The sequence below is a fragment of the Rosa chinensis genome, chromosome 3 (genome assembly GCF_002994745.2).
Source record: "Rosa chinensis cultivar Old Blush chromosome 3, RchiOBHm-V2, whole genome shotgun sequence".
NCBI lineage: Eukaryota > Viridiplantae > Streptophyta > Magnoliopsida > Rosales > Rosaceae > Rosa > Rosa chinensis.
In genome coordinates, this window is record NC_037090.1 from 1,666,318 (window position 1) to 1,686,586 (window position 20,269).

A 20,269-nucleotide genomic window follows, 5' to 3' on the forward strand; every position below is an offset into this window, starting at 1 on the left:
TATATATATATATATATATAATGACTATTTGCATAATTTTGGGGTTAATTAACCTCACTTACCCAAAACTTTATTCCTCTCAGCACCCTCTCTATCTCCATACCATGGTTGATCACATCACCGCTCGCCTTGTTGCTGCTCTGGCTATCTCAGAGGATGGTCGTACGTCCTTCAGCCCGTCCGGCGCTGCTGCGGTGTCCTCCCATCATTTTGCAATGGGAAGATTGTTCTCTATTACGGCCAAGCACCATGCATGATCCAAAGGCTTTCATGGGTACCATAATCTCTCTTTGGGGGCTTGGTAATCGTCTGTCTATCCGGGTACACCAAGATCGATATGTTTTTCAGTTTATTCATATGGAGGACCGGTCAAGGATTGTCGACGGTGGTCCATGGTGACGCATATGATGACGAAACCCGCAGACATTGCCGGATTCAATTTCTGGTGAGAGAAGAAATCAGTGAGGGGGGAGGAGAGAGAGAAGAGATTGAAGAGGGGGGGGGGGAAGAGAGAGTCGGAGAGGAGTCAAAGGGCGACGGCATTGCTGGATTCAGTCTCCGGTGAGAGAAGAAATCGGAGAGGGGGGAGGAGAGAGAGAATAGATCGAAGAGGGGAGGGGAGAGAGAGAGAGAGAGAGAGAGAGAGAGAGAGAGAGAGAGAGAGAGAGAGAGAGAGAGAGAGAGAGAGAGAGAGAGAGAGAGAGAGAGAGAGAGAGAGAGAGAGAGAGAGAGAGAGAGAGAGAATGAGGGCAATATTATCAATAGATGTTATATAGGGTAAATGAGAGTAAAAAACTCCGAAAATGTTCACCTGGTCAGTTATTGACCAAGAAATAATGCTCAACCACTCTTGGATTTACATCCAAGGGCAGAGAGAATTATTATTAAGTTGAGGTGTTTTGTTTTCCACTCTTAGATGTAAATCTAAGGGTTGTTGAGCATAAATTCTTTGGTCAGCAACTGACCAGGTGAACACCACTGAAAAAACTCTTAGTGGAGTAAGTGGACAATTTTTAGGCCAAAATTGTGTAAACGATCATTTTCCATATATATATATATATGTGTGTATATATATATATATATATATATATATGAGGCAATCAGCAGACATGAATTCTCATTGAAAAGAAATATACTAATTAACTAGTTGAATTGGTAAGGATACACTCCACAGACATTGATGAAGATAGATCAAGCATGCGGTACGTTGTATCAAGCCAAAGTGTCATGTTCAATATAACTACAATGGAAGCAGAAAACAAAACCCAAAAAGAAAGAAAGAAAGGGAAAAAAAAAAATAAGACAACGAATATCAAGGCAAATAATAGTGTTGGAGTTATATCTTACTGTTTCAATGCTATGGTGGCATTCAGATCTGAATCTTCATATTTGACTGAACTATAGCAAGGGTATTATAATCAGCTAGCTTTACAACATAGGTCCCGTGCTTATCACTTAATAGTAAATTACCACCCAATTAAGCTCCCATGATTATTTAATCTCACTATATGGTGACTGTGTTTTCAAAAGCTTGGTCAGGCTAATATATTTTATAGTGTTGTATTAATGGGAAAATAGCTATGATTGCTAAGGGAGTCCCCGCCTCCATAAAAGGTTGGTCAATATCCAAACTTCGATCAAGCAAGAACTTCCAGAAGTATTTTGAAAAGTCTTCCGAAGTTCAAACCTTCACTTTCAGATATGGAATTCTGGTCAAAAGATTCAAGGTGATGAAGTGAAAGAGTAATTTGGTGACGAATGCGTTTGCTCAAAATCTCGAATTTTGAAGTAGTTCAGCTATGGATATATTTACTCAAATTGGTCAAAAGATATAAGGCGGTGAAGTGAAAGAGTAATTTAGTGACGAATGCGCTTACTCAAAATCTCAAATTTTGAAGTAGTTCAGAGACGGAAATACTTGCTCAAATTAGTTGAAAGATTCAAGGTGATGAAGTGAATGAGTAATTTGGTGACGAATGCGCTTACTCAAAATCTCAAATTTTGAAGTAGTTCAGAGACAGATATATTTACTCAAATTGGTCACAGCTAGCTGTGTTTTCTTGCTTCTGTTTATAAAGGATTTCTAATGCTTTAATATATACAAAAAATCAAAAACCCATTACCGCCTTTGTCAAAACACATGCTATATTTTTGTTTGTCAGTAGATGTGAAAGACATTACTTGAATTAAGCTATTATTGGAGTTAAATTTTTTGAAAAACGCCCCTCCCACTGCTTGTTTACCACTTAGCGATTTTTAGAACATTAACAAAAACTCAATATCACCTTTATCAAAACACATGCTGTCTTCTCCTTCGTCACATCCAGTCAGTGACGGACCCAGAATTTCATATAACTGGGGGTGTATAATTTGTTTTTCTTCACCATTAGTATATAAAGAAATTCAACCAGGTAAAAAAAAAAGGGAAGCAAATGAAAATGGGCTTATAAATATACATGCTTTTATTATCTAATATTTTCTTTTATAATTTAGTGGGCCAAATGAAGCAGATCTCGGTGTAATAATCTGATAAGTGGGGACTTATATGTAATAAAATATCAGAACTTAAACACCTTGCTATATATATCTCCTAGTATACATATGCATGAAAAAAATCCACTGGGCCCTTACTGGGTCCGCCAATGCATCCAGTAGATGTGAAAAGACATTACTTGTGAGTTCTACTATTATTGGAGTTAAATTTTTCTAATAAGCTGTGAAAGGGTCTAGGAGTTTCATTTTCGATAATAGTTTCCCGATTGCAGTTCAAACCTTCCAGAGTTCCAGCACTTGCGTTTGGAACTTGGTCAAAAGTTTCACATTACTGGTGAAGTAGGATTGAGTTATTTAGTACTAGGGTTATGATTAACCTATTGATCCAATTAGTGGAACCACATAATTGACCCCAATAAAAGATTGAGATCCAATCCAAATACATATTGTAGTTCACTGATAAAGCAAATAAGGGACATAATTTTGCACAAAGTAATAATAAAGAACAATGAATTAATTGTGTAGTGCCGTGATGGATGGATGTGCTTACTCAAATTGATCATCCTTCTTATATTAATAATAATAACGGGCGTGGGCTGAGTCTCCCGGTTAGGTTAGAGGATTTCTAATAATGCTCCAATTTCACTGCTATTCTCTTTAAATTTTCATTAGTCAATAATCTCTCCTTAAACAGTATATCAGATGTGAATCATAGGCAGATCGCAACTTTAAAAGATGGGTGTACAGGGGGTATGTATGTTGGTTTCTTATTCTGCTTCTAGAATATGTTTTTAGGGTACTTTGTAAAACGACTCTTTCTGATAGCCCCAATGGGTATGTTGTTTTGGTACTAACTGAAATACAATACTTAGATGACATAAAAAATAATAATAAAAAAATAAAAAATAAAAAAAAGAGCTTCACATTGCAAGTGTTTTTCCGAGTATAGAATGAAAAAAATGTTGGTAGAAGTATTCGCCATGCTAGGCTAGACATAAATCACATAATGCAAACTGGGCAAGAATAAAGAGACTCGAGCTATGCTAGAATACCCATTTGAGCCTTACTCTTGTCTAACACACACACACACACACACAACGTATATCTCTGGAGAAAATCAGCAGACTGCTGTGAGAAGTGACTAAGGCTGGCATTTTCAGCCGAGACAAACCAACCAACCGAATCCTAGCCGAACCAAAGAAGTTGTAACCGACACTACTGGTAGTCGAACTCTTAGTACGGTACAACCGTACCGACTCCACATACACAGTACTGTAATAGTTTCAATTTTCATATATACACTAACCGAATCCGAGCCGAACCAAAGAAGTTGAAACCGACACTACTGGTAGTCGAACTCTTAGTACGTACAACCGTACCGACTCCACATACACGGTACTGTAATGGTTTCAATTTTCATATATACACGGTATACCGTACCATACCGAACTCTTGTATACTCAGTAATTACTCATATTTTTTTAGTTTTTATTTCTTCTCTCTTCTCTTTCTTCTTTCTTCTTTCTTCTTTCTTCTTTCTTTTCCCGACTTTTCTTGTTCCACCCTCCCTTCTTCTTTATCTTTACTCAACCCTAAAAGTTTGCTTCCTTGCCAGTTCTTCTAGTTGACTAAGTTGTGGTGCATTCTTTCCAATGCTTAGGAATGGTGTCTATGCTACTCAATCCCCCATTCATCTGGTTTGTTTTGTCTCCCCCTTTCTTGGTGAGAGAAAGCCAACCCCAGCTAGATGGAATATCATACAATTATTCATATGATTCTATCATCAAAGTTTCAAATCTTTTGGTTTTGGGTTGTGGGTATCAGAGGATCATGAAGGATCTGAGGGCAAAGAAACAAGAAAGGGGAAGAGATCAAACCAGTTTGAGCCACTAACAGCAGAAAGGTTGCAGATCTGAAGCTGCTTCTTCTTCCCATAATCACTCTGTGTGGTATGGAGACTGGAGAGGCTCAGAAGGAGAAAACAGAAGAAGAAGGGATTAAATCGATTACAGGCCCAACCGTACCGAACCAACCAATGAAATCGGTATACCGGCTTCTCGGTATACCTGATTTTGTGGTCGATAGTGGTATCGTTTTTTGCATATTAGTATAAGTTGGTACGGTACATGGTATCGGCCCATAAGCTCCGGTACTGAACTAAACCCAGCCCTAGAAGTAACTGATCCAAAAGCTAGAGCTGAGCTGAACACTCAGCTAGGGTTTAGTGATAGGGATGAAATTGAACTGGACTATACAAAAGCTCAATGTTCCATAATTGGGCTTGGCTCAGACATATAAACTGGGCTTTCCATTGTCTAATACCAAACTCTAAGTCCAATCCACTAAACTAGTTCCAAACTATCCCAACTGAAACTGAACAACCATCATCACCATCTTGGAGAGATAAGAGACCAAAGCTTCTTCCTTTCCACTTCCATTTTGCACCATGCTTTCCTTAACATCGAATACCCTCAAACCCTTCTCTCCCTTCACCTCCACCACCACCCTGAACCCTCATCCACCTCCTCTCCTCTACCCAAAACCTACCCTTAAACCCGTCTCAGCCTCCATCCAACACCTCCTTTCTTCCACCCCAAAACCAAAACCACCCCAACCAAACCAACAAGTCTACCAACCTTTCCGTCCACCCCCTTCTCCCATCCCGGAACAATACCGCTCCTTGGACGCCAATGGCCATCTCGAAATCCTCGCCAACCGTCTCGGCTTATGGTACGAGTTCGCCCCATTGATCTCTTCTCTACTTCAACCCACCATTGAAGAAATCACAGGGATTTCCTCGGTTGAGCAGAACCGACTAGTCGTGGCAGCTCAGGTGAGAGACTCTCTGATCCATTCCAAGACCGACCCGGATTTTGATAGCTTATAAATTATAAACACCTAAGTTTTAATTTTGTTCAATGCTCAAATTTTATAATAATTATTCATGTGTTAACCTGCCTAACGATCACATATATTATGTTTTCACGATAGCTTTCACCTATAGCTTTACCCCCGACAGTAACGCTGCTTTTATTTATCAAATTACAATTAGCCCTCGTGCATGTAGTTGCGTTTTCAGGCATCACTTCCATACTCTAGAACATCTTCAGCTAGATTTATTTTTTAGTTATTGTGAAAAAAGAAGCTGTGTGTGTGTGTCTATGAGGCAACCAGCAGACATAAAATTCTCATTGAAAAGAAATATACTAGTTAACTAGTTGAATTGGTAAGGCTACACTCCAAAGACATTGATGAGGATAGATCAAGCATGTGGTACATTGTATCAAGCCAAAGTGTCATGTTCAATATAACTACAATGCATGGAAGCAGAAAACAAAACCCAAAAGGCCAAAAAGAAAGAGAGAAAGGGAAAAAAAAAAAACAGACAACGAATATCAAGTCAAATAATAGAGTTGAAGTTATATTATACTGTTTCAATGCTATGGTGTCATTCAGGTCTGAATCTCTGAATCTTTACTGAACTATAGCAAGGGTATTATAATCAGCTAGCTATACCTATGTGGCTATGTATGTCCCATGCTTATTACTTAATAGTAAATTACAACCTAATTAAGCTCCCATGATTATTTAATCTCACTATATGGTGACTCTGTTTTCAAAAGCTTGGCAAGGCTAATATATTTTATAGTGTTGTATTAATGGGAAAATAGCTATGATTGCTAAGGGAGTCCCTGCCTCCTTAAAAGGTTGGTCAGTATCCAAACTTCGATCAAGCAAGAACTTCCAGAAGTATTTTGAATAGTCTTCCGAAGTTCAAACCCTTCACTTTCAGATATGGAATTCTGGTCAAAAGATTCAAGGTGATGAAGTGAGAGTAATTTGGTGACGAATGCGCTTGCTCAAAATCTCGAATTTTGAAGTAGTTCAGAGACGGAAATACTTACTCAAATTAGTTGAAAGATTAAGTAGTTCAGTGACGGAAATACTTACTCAAATTAGTTGAAAGATTCAAGGTGATGAAGTGAAAGAGTAATTTGGTGACGAATGCGCTTACTCAAAACTTCAAATTTTGAAGTAGTTCAGAGATAAATATACTTACTCAAATTGGTCATAGCTGAGTTTTCTTGCTTTTGTTTATCAGAGGATTTCTATTGCTTTAATATATATTAATCAAAAACCCATTACTGCCTTTGTCAAAAGACATGCTATATCCTTGTTTGTGATTAGATGTGAAAGACATTACTTGAATTAAGCTATTATTGCAGTTAAGTTGTTTGAAAAGCGCTCCTCTCTTACCGCCTAATGATTTTTAAAACATTACCAAAAACTCAATATTACCTTTATCAAAAGTCAAAACACATGCTATCCTCTCCTTTGTCACATCCAGTAGATGTGAAAAGACATTACTTGTGAGTTAAACTACTATAGGAGTTATTTTTTTTAAATAAGTTGTGAAAGAGTCTAAGAGCTTCATTTTCGATAATAGTTTCCCGATTGCAGTTCAAACCTTCCAGCACTTGCGTTTGGAACTTGGTCAAAAGTTTCACAGTACTGGTGAAGTAAGATAGAGTTATTTAGTACGAGGGTTATGATTAACCTATTGATCCAATTAGTGGAACCACATAATTGACCCCAATAAAAGATCGAGATCCAATCCAAATACATATTGTAGCTCACTGACAAAGCAATTAAGGGACGTAATTTGCACAAAGTAATAATAAACAATGGTTGTGCTTACTCAAATTGATCATCCTTCTTATATTAATAATAATAAACGCTGGGGGCGGTACTTTGTAATTGTTGGATTATCAAATGTGGCCAGGCACTATGCTGCAATGCATGGTTGGAGCCTTTCACAGGCGTCAGGGGGATTAGTCTTTGGCCCTAGGAAGCCTTTGGGATACTCTCCATAGGGGCCTTTCCGATAGTAAGGAAGGCTGGTTCAACAATAATAATAATAATAATACTGGACGTGGGGACGAGTCTCCCGATTAGGTTAGAGGATTTCTAATATATAATGCTCCAATTTCACTGCTATTCTCCTTAATTTTTCATTAGTCAATAATATCAGATGTGAAGCATGGGTAGATCGCAACTTTAAAAGATGAGTGTACAAACTCAAATTGATCACTGGAGTAATATCTCTCATGCTTCTGTTCATTAGAGGATTTCTATGCTCCAATTTCACTTCTATTCTCTTGAATTTTTCATTAGTCAATTATCTCTCCTTAAACAGTATATCAGATGTGAAGCATGGGAAAATCGCAACTTTAAAAGATGGGTGTACAAACTCAAATTGATCACGGGAGTAATAGTTCTCTTGCTTATGTTCATTAGAGGATTTCTAATAATGCTCCAATTTCACAGCTATTCTCCTTAATTTTTCATTAGTCAATAATCTCTCCTTAAACAATATATCAGATGTGAAGCATGGGTAGATCGCAACTTTAAAAGATGGGTGTACAAACTCAAATTGATCACTGGAGTAATATTTCTCATGCTTCTGTTCATTAGAGGATTTCTATGCTCCAATTTCACTATTATTCTCTTGAATTTTTCATTAGTCAATTATCTCTCCTTAAACAATATATCAGATGTGAAGCATGGGAAAATCGTAACTTTAAAAGATGGGTGTACAAACTCAAATTGATCACGGGAGTAATATTTCTCTTGCTTATGTTCATTAGAGGACTTCTAATAATGCTCCAATTTCACGGCTATTCTCCTTAATTTTTCATTAGTCAATAATCTCTCCTTAAACAGTATATCAGATGTGAAGCATGGGCAGATCGCAACTTTAAAAGATGGGTGTACAAGGGGTATGCTAGTTTCTTATTCTTCTTCTAGAATATGTTTTTATGGTACTTTGTAAAGCAACTCCTTATGACGGCCCAAAGGGGTATGTACTAAAACTACTTACTGAAATACAATACTGAGATGACACTTTAGAGAGAGAGAGAAAAAAAAAAAGGCTACACATTGCAAGTGTTTTTCCAAGTATTGAATGGAAAAAATTGATAGAAGTATTCGCCATGCTAGGTTAAACATACATCACATAATGCAAACTGGGCAAGAATAAAAAATCTCGAGCTATGCTAGAATATCCATTTGAGCCTTACACACACACACAAACACAAAGAGTATATCTCTAGCTGGAGAAAATTAGCAGACTGCTGTGAAGTAACTGATCCAAGAGCTGTAGCTGAGTTGATCACTCAGCGAGGGTTTAGTGATAGGGATGAAATTGAACTGAGTATACAAAAGCTCAATGTTCCATAATTGGGCTTGGCTCAGACATATAAACTGGGCTTTCCATTGTCTAATACCAAACTCTGAGTCCAATCCACTAAACTAGTTCCAAACTATCCCAACTGAAAGTGAAATTCACTCTGAGCAACCATCATCATCATCTTGGAGAGATAAGGGACCAAAGCTTCTTCCTTTCCACTTCCATTTTGCACCATGCTTTCCTTAACATCAAACACCCTCAAACCCTTCTTCTCTCCCTTCACCTCCACCTCCACCACCACCCTAAACCCTCACCCACCTCATCTCCTCTACCCAAAACCTTCGCTTAAACCCATCTCAGCCTCCATCCAAAACTTCCCCTCTTCCACCCCAAAACCAAAACCAAAACCAAACCAACAAGTCTACCAACCTTTCCGGCCACCCCCTTCTCCCATCCCGGAGAAATACCGCTCCTTGGACGCCAATGGCCGTCTCGAAATCCTCGCCAACCGTCTCGGCTTATGGTACGAGCTCGCCCCATTGATCCCTTCTCTACTTCAACAGGGCTTCACCCCTCCCACCATTGAAGAAATCACAGGGATGTCCTCGGTTGAGCAGAACCGACTAGTCGTGGCAGCTAAAGTGAGGGACTCTCTGATCCATTCCAAGACGGACCCAGAAATCGTGGCGGAGTTTGACACCGGAGGGTCGGAGTTGTTGTATGAAATAAGGCTGCTCAGTGTTCAGCAGCGGGCGGCGGCGGCGAGGTTCATTTTGGAGAAGAAGCTTGATGCAAAAGGAGCTGAGGACCTCGCACGTGCCACTAAGGACTTCCCAAGGAGGCGCGGGGATAAGGGTTGGGAGAGCTTTGATTATACACACCCTGGAGATTGTTTGGCGTTTATGTACTATAGGCAAGCTAGGGAGCATAAGAATCCTTCTGAGCCTAGGACTTCGGCTTTGGAGGAGGCATTGAAGGTTGTGGAGAGTGAGAAGGCGAGGAATGTGATTCTTAAGGAGTTGGGAGGGGAGAGTGGGGAGAGTGAAGAGGAAGGGGATGTTGTGGCGGGGGTGAAGGTTCCGGTGGTGAGGTTACAGTTTGGGGAGGTGGCAGAGTCGAGTAGGGTGGTGATATTGCCGGTTTGTAAGGCGGAGGAGAAGGATAAGGAGGTAATGGAGGCGCCGTGGGAGTGTGAGAGTGAGGGGGAGTTTGGTGTGGTGGTGGCGGAGAAGGGGTGGAAGAGGTGGGTGGTGCTGCCGGGGTGGGAGCCGGTTGTGGGGTTAGGAAAGGGGGGAGTGGTGGTGTCGTTTAGCGATGCTAGGGTGTTGCCATGGAAGGTGAATAGGTGGTATAAGGAGGAGCCTATATTGGTGGTGGCTGATAGGAGTAAGAAGGATGTGGAAGCTGATGATGGGTTTTATTTGGCAGCCATGGATGGGGGTGATATGGGGTTTAAGGTTGAGAGGGGATCGGCATTGAAGGAAGCTGGTGTGACGGAGAGTTTGGGGACTGTGGTGTTGATAGTGAGGCCACCAAAAGATGAGACAGAAAATGAATTGGCTGACGAAGATTGGGAGTGAAGGAATGTGAGGAACTGAGGATTTTGTTGTTGTATGTGAATCTTTGTGACAACTTACAATGGAGATTTATACAATTTATACAAGAACTTTCAGTAATGTTGGACACATGAGATGAGGTTTAGATCAATGCTCTAGAAGGGTTTTTTGCTCTCCTTACTTCTCTAGCCTTGATGGCCATGTTGTTGTAATTTTCAGTTTTGTTCTTTTGTAGGAGGGTTTACCCTTTGTTTGTTGATCTTACATGTTGTTCAGTATATATAAAATGCTCTATGAGTTCATAATGTACTGTGTTGATGATCGGTATCAGTGAGTCAAAAACTATGTATGCTGTCTTCAATGAGTCAAAAACTAACAGAAGAATGTGGACATGAGAATTCTATAGTCACAGGATATTTTGAACAGAGTTGTGTTTATAAGAGCTGGAATGAACCTGCTTTCATTGATTTATTATATGGTTCTATTGCAAGAGAGTGATCTGGTATGGTTTTCTAGCATAGGTTGGCGCATATGGCATAAAAATGATTCCTATTGTTCATGGCTATGCTATTTTGTGAAGTGATGATCTCGTAAGGCAGACCTGGACATGGTTTCATGACTGTTTCTGCCATATCTGTTGATCTTGGTGATGAAGATTCTCCAGAAAGAAGGCAAGTGTAAGTGATGGTGAGCCATTTATAAGCTTTACTGATGCGGGGAATGGGAAGCATGGCACTAGTTTGGTTGTTCGTTATGCAGAGGGACAAATATGGGGGTTTTAGTTCTCCTTTGAGCTGGAGTCCCAAAATGTCATCCATTATGCATCAGTCCATTGCATCCAAAGCTTTGTGTACTGTATCGGAGGAATAAGTACTGAGGATAAGTTCAAGTGTAGTTTCACGTTCACAACAAATTCCACTTCTAGTCTAGGTTATATCTAAGAGTTTCTGAACAGTAATAGATCAGTAAAAAGTGACTAGGATGTCAAATGGCAGACTGTTTTGCTATGGAGCCAACACAAAAAAACTCGAATACGATTATAAACAACATAATATCCATTAGCAGACCACACAAGATGATCCAAACTACGTGTATTTATTCAAGTTAAATCAACAGATGTTCTACTTGCTTTACAAGAGCATTCTCATTTTAAACACAGATCCTGCTATTCAAACATCAGTTCTCTGTTATCTGACCACAATCTTCAATAACCACAGGTTCTGTAGTCGTCCCTGAATCTGAACCAACTTTTTCCATCTTTTGAACAACGCTATAACCATCAACCACTTTCCCAAACACAACATGTTTTCCATCAAGCCACGGGGTCCTCTCTGTGCAAATGAAGAACTGAGAACCATTAGTGTTCGGTCCAGCATTTGCCATGGACAGAATCCCGGGTCCTGTATGCTTCAGCTTGAAGTTCTCATCTGCAAATTTCGCACCATAGATGGACTCTCCTCCAGTCCCATTACCTCTTGTGAAATCTCCACCTTGACACATGAAATTTGGGATAATGCGGTGAAATACAGAGCCCTTGTAGTGCAGTGGCTTCCCGGACATTCCAATCCCCTTATCACCAGTGCAAAGGGCACGGAAGTTCTCAGCAGTTTTTGGTGTCACATCAGCAAATAACTCCATTACAATGCGACCCGCTTTCATCCTTCCAATCAGTACATCAAAGAAAACCTTTGGATTCGACATTGTTTTCAGATCTAGAAACCTGTTTAAATACACAGAACGACATAACGTTAGCCCTCTCACTCTACTTAGACCAACCGAGTAGTACTAAACTAACTAATAACTACCACATTGAAATCAAACATGTAGGATCATGTTAATCAACACAACACTTCAAAACAGAAGATACTAGTCCCAGAGTGACAAACTCATCACACACAACACAAGGACATGAAAAAGTAACAAGAAATTAAAAAGAAACAAACCCATCAAAGAAAAGATTCAAACTTTAGCAAACCAGTTTCATCAATCTTCAAAGAAAAGATTCAAACTTTAGCAAATAAGTTGGGTCATGTTCATCATTCTAGCAAAGTATCCTCAAGACTGAAAATTTACACAAAATTTACCAAGAGGACATTCAACATGAAGAATGATGGACAATTTTATTTTGCACAAGCATTGAGCGCATGGGTTTTCAATAAAATCACCCACAAGCCTTCGATATGTGCTTTCTGACACCACACAACACTCAAAAACACAGAGAGGTACACCACAGTCTATAAAGTACTAAACTGAACAGAGAAAAGGGATGGGTCACAGAAACAGCATACCTGAGATTGGAGATGCAAACTGAACTGAGATGAGTGACCAAGGCTATGGTTATGTTTATATAGGCTCAAGGGATTGGGGTTTAGGGTTTTGGATAATTATTTGCAAAACCACCCTTGTTTTCTGATCTATTCTTTAAAACACTCCCATATCTTTTGGTTTTTACTATATGGCACATGGGTATATCTAACTGTAGTTCCACAGTCCTATACTTCAATGGACCAAATTATGGTCACAACCAGACCTCATCTCCTATCATCTTCCCTCCTTCCTCTCACAATTCAAAATCTCCAACAACCATTTCTTCCCTCCAAATCCAAACTCAACCAAACCCCAAACCCAAACTCAGACCCATCTAAACACCAACCAAGCATTACTTATTCTTTCACTCCCAGCCTTGAACAAACCCAGCAAATCCATGCCCACATGATCAAAACCCAATTTGACCACACCCTTCAAATCCCACTCAATTCCCTCCAAACCCACATGAGCCCTTCAGCTCAGTACAACTTCCTAATAACATCTTACATCAAGAACCACCACCCCAAACTTGCACTCAAATTATACACCCAAATGAGAAGAATGGGCACCCAAGTTGACAACTTCACTATCCCATCAGTCCTCAAGGCCTGTGGTCAAGCTTCTATGGAACTATTAGGAAGAGAGACCCATGGTTTTGCATTGAAAAGCGGATTTGATAGTGATGTTTTCGTGTGTAATGCATTGATCCAAATGTATAGTGAATGTGGGAGCTTGGTGTTGGCACGCCTAGTATTTGATGAAATGATTGAAAGAGATGTGGTTTCTTGGAGTACCATGATTAATTGCTATGTGAGGAACAGAGTGTTTGGTGAGGCATTGGAACTTATAAGGGAGATGCATTGCTTGCAAGTGAAGCCTAGTGAAGTTGCTATGATAAGCATGGTTAGTCTATTTGCTGACATTGCAGATGTGAAAATGGGGAAAGCAATGCATGCTTATGTTGCGAGGAATAGCAGTAATGAGAGAATGGTGGTTCATGTTACTACTGCTTTAGTAGATATGTATGTCAAGTGTGGGAATTTGGCTTATGGAAGGAGGCTGTTTGATGGGTTGGCTCAGAAAAGTGTTGTTTCCTGGACTGCGATGATCGCGGGGTGCATTCGTTGCAATGAGGTAGAAGAGGGGGTGAAACTTTTTAAGAGAATGCTGGAGGAGAGGAAGTTTCCTAATGAGATTACAATGTTGAGTTTGGTTATCGAGTCGGGGTCTGTTGGAGCTCTGGAATTGGGGAAGTGGCTGCATGCCTATGTTTTGAGAAATGGGTTTGTCATGTCTTTGGCTTTGGCCACTGCTTTGGTTGATATGTATGGGAAGTGTGGTGAAGCCGAATATGCAAGGGCTGTGTTTGACAGCATGGAGAAGAAAGATGTCATGATTTGGAGTGCTATGATCTCGGCTTATGCACGCTCCAATTGTACTAATCAGGCTTCGGAGCTCTTTGCCCGGATGAAGGATAGTGGAATAAGGCCAAATCAAGTTACAATGGTTAGCCTCATTTCACTATGTGCAGAAGTAGGAGCCCTTGATCTGGGAAAATGGGTTCATTCTTACATAAACCAGCAACGGATAGAAGTTGATGTGATACTAAGAACAGCTCTAGTGGACATGTATGCAAAATGTGGGGAGATAGATGCGGCTCTCAGGCTGTTTAGTGAAGCCAGATATCGAGACAGTCGAATGTGGAATGCTATGATCACTGGATTTTCCATGCATGGTTGTGGGAAACAAGCTTTAGAGCTCTTTGAAGAAATGCAGAGAGCAGGTGTTGAGCCTAACGACATCACATTTATAGGGCTACTTCATGCTTGTAGCCATGCTGGGTTGGTGGCAGATGGAAAGAAGGTTTTCGAGAAAATGGTACTTGACTTTGGCTTGGCTCCAAAGGTTGAGCACTATGGATGCATGGTGGATTTGCTAGGCCGAGCTGGGAAGCTCGATGAGGCTCACGAGTTGATCAAAAGCATGCCCGTGGAGCCTAACCCAATTGTTTGGGGCTCCCTGCTTGCTGCCTGCAAAATTCATAAGAGTCCCAACTTGGCTGAAGTGGCAGCAAGACAACTGCTTGAGTTGGAACCTCAAAATTGCGGTTACAACGTTCTGATGTCAAACATTTATGCAGCATCAAACAGATGGATTGATGTTGCTGGGGTTAGAAAAGCTATGGAAGATAAAGGAACCAAGAAAGAACCAGGTCTCAGCTCAATTGAAGTAAACGGTGCAGTTCATGACTTCATGATGGGTGATAAAACACACCCGCAAACAAGAAAAATTTATGAAATGCTGGCTGAGATGATCAAGAAGCTAAAGGAGGCTGGATACACTCCTAATACATCTGTGGTTTTGCAGAACATAGATGAGGAAGAGAAAGAAACTGCGGTAAACTATCATAGTGAGAAACTGGCCATGGCATTTGGTCTAATCAGTACTGCTGCAGGTACCCCAATTCGGATTGTGAAAAATCTCCGAGTTTGTGATGACTGTCACACAGCAACAAAGCTGTTATCAAAGATTTATGGCAGAGTAATGACAGTAAGGGACCGTAATCGCTTTCACCACTTCATAGAAGGATCTTGTTCTTGTGGTGACTATTGGTAGCAATCCACTAACCATCTGTAAAATGTAACATAAATTAAGGCATTTGAGATAGTTTGTTTCCAATGGATTGCTTCAGAATCGGAGTTGCATCCTGTGTTAATTACTAGCTAGTCTGCTTATCTTGTTCTATGGAATCAGACCTGTAATTGCATGGGTCATTACTAGTAGTCTAGATACTACAAAGGGTATCTTAAATCTACCAACTTTTACCAACAAAATGTCATCGGCAATTTTTTTTTTTTTGTATAAAAACTTTTGCCAACGAAATTTTGTCGGTTAACCAATGGTACGTAGCAAACATCTGTAGATTATATCATGAATTCTAAATGTAATTACTTGGTTTCCAAGTGTGTTATTTACGAGTCTCTTATCTAACCTTGAGGATTAAAATCTATAATCACATGAGATAAAGGTGAAGTTTTGGCTAGATATTCATCCATAACTACAAAATAATAGTTGCATATAACAAAAAGGAATGATGAAACATTCTACACTGCAAATGATACATAACGATATCAATTACAATATTTCTCGTCCTTTCTAGGCTTTCTGTTTCCTTCAGAAGAATGACCAACATCCCTACCAGAAAGAGAGTGACTGAATGAGCAATATTTCCTACCAAAAGGATACTATCAACCAAGCCACATTTCAGTTTTACGATCCCCACTACCGCCAACAGAATGCCGAATGCTGATCTTCTCATTAGCATATTTTTGCTGCAGCCATTCGAAACCATTCACGTCAAGTTTCCCAGTAACTGTTTTCCCTTGTTTTCTACGATTATGCTGTTCCCGTATGGAAGCCCAAAGTTTCCCAATGGCATTCCTTTGTTCAGATGTGAACCTCCTTATGTTATCAAAAGCATGCTTTGCTAATATGTCTATAACTGTCTGGCACCTGAAAAGTAAACCCAAATAAAAGGGTAAGAAAGTCTAGCTTTGCAGAAGATAAAGCTCACATGCTAATACAGTACGTTGGATATCACCAGAAAGCACAGGTAAGACTGAGTTTACAAGAATCTTACCATGGAGTTTTATAACGCCGAGCAGCTATCTCTAAACAAAGGACCAAGGCTTCTCTCTGTGACTTGAGGAATCTCTTGGTCTCTTCCTCCTCCTTGACTTTGGGAGTTACATCTTTATTTCCCTTTACTTTATCACCTTTCTTCATAGAGCTTTGAGTTAAAAATGCATCTAGCCCAAATGGATCAGACTCTTTCTCATTATTTTCTTCATCCGGTACATCCGAAGTCATGTCCTTCTTCATTAGATCATCCTCATCAGTTGTTTTAGTTTCAACTTCCAGGGCAGCTGCTTCTTCTCTGTCATCATCCTCAGTTGCAACTGGCAGATTAGATATTTCTTCTTTTAATTGCCCAGCTGTTTTTGAAAACTTTGTAAAAGTTCACATAATGAAAGCATGAAAATGAAAAAAGGAAAAAGAAAAAAAAAGGCAAGTCAGGCATGGTGAACATATCACAAAAACAAATGGAAGTTCCAAGCCAACATAGCTATACATTTGGAATAAAGTCATAAAACTAAACCAATATTATTTTAATATAAAATAATATTAAACAACCCCCATCAAAACTCCGCAAGGAGAAAAACAGTACATTAGCAAATGACTAATTATATCAAGACAGCAATCAATTTGTTGTGATACTCATAGAAACCGAAATGCTGATGTGCATATTAATTTCAAGTAAAAGAATGTGCATAGTAATGTCAAATAAATTATATGCTACAAAACATTTAGTTTGACTATAAAGAGTAATAACAATGATCATTTAGGCACAGTCAAAGACACATACCAAAAAGGTACAGTTAAAATTATCATGCATTGTCCATGATGACATATCATATCCAAAAAAGGTAACCGAGTTCTTTGACCCCACTAAGCCCTAAGAAAAGTTATTCCTGCTGACAAGCTATTCCATAAGAAAAGTTTTTTTTTTTTTTTTTTTAGACTAGGGTATCCGAGTCTTTGACCCGACTAATCCTAGCCCCCCCCGCGTGACCCCACAACATTTGGGGAACTGGAAACTCTAGCACTTGCTAGGTGGGTACCTTTGGAGAGGGTCGAACCCCAGACCACTTGGGAGCAAACCAAGGGCCTGACCGCTAGACCAACAACTCATTGGTATTCCATAAGAAAAGTTCTTACCAGGAAGCTGTCATCAGTGAGTAAATCATTTGCCATCACAGCTCTGATTGTCCATGTTGTTAACTGATTCTTTTGCTTCTTATTGAGACACTAAACATAAAAAATAAAAAGTTCTGTCAGTCAAATCTTTTAATTTCAAATTTTATGCTATATAGACTTATAAGCTTACCTCAGAGGCATCTTGTGCTGCTGAGAAGAGTGCATGGATATCTGCTCGTATGGAAGGATCCGTGCAAGAGGTAGATGATGTCATTGCAGCCTCTAATATGGAAAAGAAGTAATCACTGGTTTCGGCCTTGACACTTCCTGCCTGAATCAGCTGGATGGCAAGCTTTGAAGCCTTCCCAAACTTTGTAGGATTCTTTATATGTGAAGCTATCTTCTGCATGGCCTCTATAACCTGTTTCTCTGAGGCATCGGTCGTGGTTTTAAACCTCAACTTCTTTCCAGGCACAGTGGCTGTGAATCATTAGCAACAATAACACTTCAGAATGTTAACAACAGTTCCAGAACACTTCAGAATGTTAACAACAGTTCCAGGCATCTTATCTTCTGTTATACGAACTGCAAAAACCAATTACTCAAAATGCCAACAGAATGTTGAGACCCGTAATCCCATATTGGCAGCTGGAATATTGAGGGGGAGTGAATAATGTGAAAAGAGAAAAACATAAAATAAAACACGCACACGCACATCAGCATTCTACAGTTGAAAGACATACTCTTTCAGCAAACACAATTTCTCTCCCTTATTGAGGGGTAACAAAACCGATTAAAAGAAATATGTTTCCAAACTTCAAAACTGTATGGTACAACGCAAAACAGATTGATAAATTTGAATCCTACTTTTAGGAGGATCATCAAACACTTGGAGTCCAAGTCTTTCTGTTTTCTAGCTTTGGCTTCTTAAAATTGTACGAATCAGCTACACCCAAGTTCTTGTTTCTAATTCAGTCTAGTCTGTAGACGAAATTCTTCTTCTTAGCATAGCCTATACGCCGAAGATTAAAAGCTTACTTTCTTTTTGTAGCTATTGTTATCTCACCTACCAAACAAGACCTAAGTGACTCATGCAAACTAAACAATACCCTAAAGTTTATCTTGTGCATGGCCTCAGAACCTGTTGCCCTGAGGCATCAGCAGTGGATTTAAAGTCACCTTTTTTTTTTTTCCCTCCTGTACATGACAGAGAACCATTTACAAAACGTCCGTGAGATTTCAAAACATTGATTTATTTCATAGAGGTGCAGAAACGAACAACAAGAACCAAAAATCTATGTTAATTAGATTGTCAAGACCCATACTCCCATTGGCAGCTGTAACTTGTACAGGAAAGAAACCGCATCAAGACAACACAAAGAACCACATTCTCCGAAAGCTACACAGACAAGATTGTTTTGAAACTTCAAAAAGCATACTATTGTGGGAGAACATAATGCCTGTCCCTTATTCAGGTCTAACAAAACCCAGTAAAAGCAAAATGTTTCCTAAATTCCAAGTTGTTTAGCAGAACCAAAACAGAATGACATTTTTATTGTACTTTTTGAAAGGAGCACCAAACACTTGGAGTCCTAGTGTGCTGTTTTCTAGCTTCGGCTTCTTAAGAAGATACCTATATCAACCTCTTGTTTCTAATTCAATTCAGTCTCGGCGGACTTTTTCTTTCTTATCATATCCTAAAGGCTAAAGATAAGCTCACAGCTTTTCTTTTCTAATGGTTTCTCACCAACCAAACAGGACCTAACTTACCCATGCAAACTAAACACTACCCCAAAGGTTATCTCCTGTATAAGTTCTAAACCAGTTGCTGAGTCATCGGCTGTGGTTTTGAACCGCACCTTTTTCTCAGGCACAGTGGGTAAGAACCATTTACAACACGTCAGCTTCATTTCAATCCACTGATATATTTCATACAAGATGCAAAAACTAAGAACCAAAAAAACTCTAAATTAATTAGATTGTCAAGATCCATAATTCCATATTGACAGCCGGAATTTGAAGGGTAAACAAACCACGTCAAGAAAAACAGGAAGAAACACATGTAAGCTGCATTCCTAAGATTATTTCGAACTCACACTATTATAGAAGAACATAATGCATGTCCCTAATTCAGGGTAACAGAACCCACTAAAAGCAATTTCTTTCTAACATTCCAAGTTCTTTGGCAGAACCAAACACCTGGAGTCTCAATTTTCTTGCTTTTCTCCTAAATCATCACCCGTTGAATACCTAAAGTCTATATCTTAACTGATTGAGAGCTTTGTTTCTAATGGGTTTTCACCTCAGTCACTAATGCTAACCAAGCAATAACTGAACCAATGCAACTCCTAAAACCCAATGCCAAGAAAGGAGAAAACTTTATCACAAAACAAGAACAATGTACATAAAAGAATGAACATTTATACTACACTTGCTAATAGTAATAGAGTCTTGAATCCCTAGAATCAAAACCCAGAGAAAAAAGGTAGAATTACCTTCTGGGTTTGGTTCAGAGGGCTCCTTGGGCCGCTTGAGGGCGCTTTTGAGAACTGGGTTTGGCTCAGAGGGCTCCTTAGGCTTCTTCAACGCGCTTTTCAGAGCTGGTTGTGGAGCTTGAGAAGAAGAAGAGTCGGTGCCGAAAGAAGCAAACTTTGGTTTGGGTTTGGGTTCTTTGGGCAGTTCTTGAGGCTCACAAGAGGGAAGAGGGTTTGCAGAAGAAGGCGGAGGCAGACCTTCAAACAGGTCGTCGGCCATTCTCTCTCTCTCTCTCGACGAAGAAGAAGGAACAGAAAGAGTGGCAAAAACCCGGTCCGGCTGTGTATGCAAAACCCGATTTAATTTATAGCCTTTCCAACTTTGACCCGAATAGAACAATCCAAGCCCAATCCTAGTTGATCTATTCGGTTTTTTTTTTTTTTCCCTCGGAAATCATAGACAAGATGGCTAAAATCTAACTTCATACGAG

At 39.6% G+C, this 20,269-nt stretch overlaps 5 protein-coding genes across 5 annotated transcripts; 3 read left to right on the forward strand and 2 right to left on the reverse strand.

The window, feature by feature from the left end:
• The first annotated feature begins 4,722 nt into the window (after positions 1-4,722).
• On the forward strand, positions 4,723-6,449 carry LOC112194983 (rubisco accumulation factor 1.2, chloroplastic-like). The gene is made up of 2 exons (XM_024335256.2): positions 4,723-5,326; positions 6,201-6,449. Exons 1-2 carry the CDS (start codon positions 4,940-4,942, stop codon positions 6,324-6,326), a joined length of 513 nt encoding a protein of 170 aa, XP_024191024.1. The 5' UTR covers positions 4,723-4,939; the 3' UTR covers positions 6,327-6,449.
• Positions 6,450-8,840: 2,391 nt separating this feature from the next.
• Positions 8,841-10,544, forward strand: LOC112193403 (rubisco accumulation factor 1.1, chloroplastic). The gene has a single exon (XM_024333548.2). The coding sequence runs from the start codon at positions 8,917-8,919 to the stop codon at positions 10,261-10,263; it is 1,347 nt and encodes a 448-aa protein (XP_024189316.1). The 5' UTR covers positions 8,841-8,916; the 3' UTR covers positions 10,264-10,544.
• A 713-nt stretch (positions 10,545-11,257) lies between these two features.
• On the reverse strand, positions 11,258-12,674 carry LOC112195255 (peptidyl-prolyl cis-trans isomerase CYP19-3). The gene is made up of 2 exons (XM_024335627.2): positions 12,528-12,674; positions 11,258-11,959 (listed from the first exon to the last, which is right to left on the reverse strand). Exon 2 carries the CDS (start codon positions 11,938-11,940, stop codon positions 11,416-11,418), a length of 525 nt encoding a protein of 174 aa, XP_024191395.1. The 5' UTR covers positions 11,941-11,959; positions 12,528-12,674; the 3' UTR covers positions 11,258-11,415.
• A 433-nt stretch (positions 12,675-13,107) lies between these two features.
• LOC112192476 (pentatricopeptide repeat-containing protein At1g11290, chloroplastic) lies at positions 13,108-15,162 on the forward strand. The gene has a single exon (XM_024332229.1). The coding sequence runs from the start codon at positions 13,108-13,110 to the stop codon at positions 15,160-15,162; it is 2,055 nt and encodes a 684-aa protein (XP_024187997.1).
• Positions 15,163-15,569: 407 nt separating this feature from the next.
• LOC112191268 lies at positions 15,570-20,123 on the reverse strand. The gene is made up of 5 exons (XM_024330601.2): positions 19,800-20,123; positions 17,495-17,784; positions 17,326-17,415; positions 16,187-16,554; positions 15,570-16,059 (listed from the first exon to the last, which is right to left on the reverse strand). Exons 1-5 carry the CDS (start codon positions 20,056-20,058, stop codon positions 15,795-15,797), a joined length of 1,272 nt encoding a protein of 423 aa, XP_024186369.1. The 5' UTR covers positions 20,059-20,123; the 3' UTR covers positions 15,570-15,794.
• Positions 20,124-20,269: the final 146 nt, after the last annotated feature.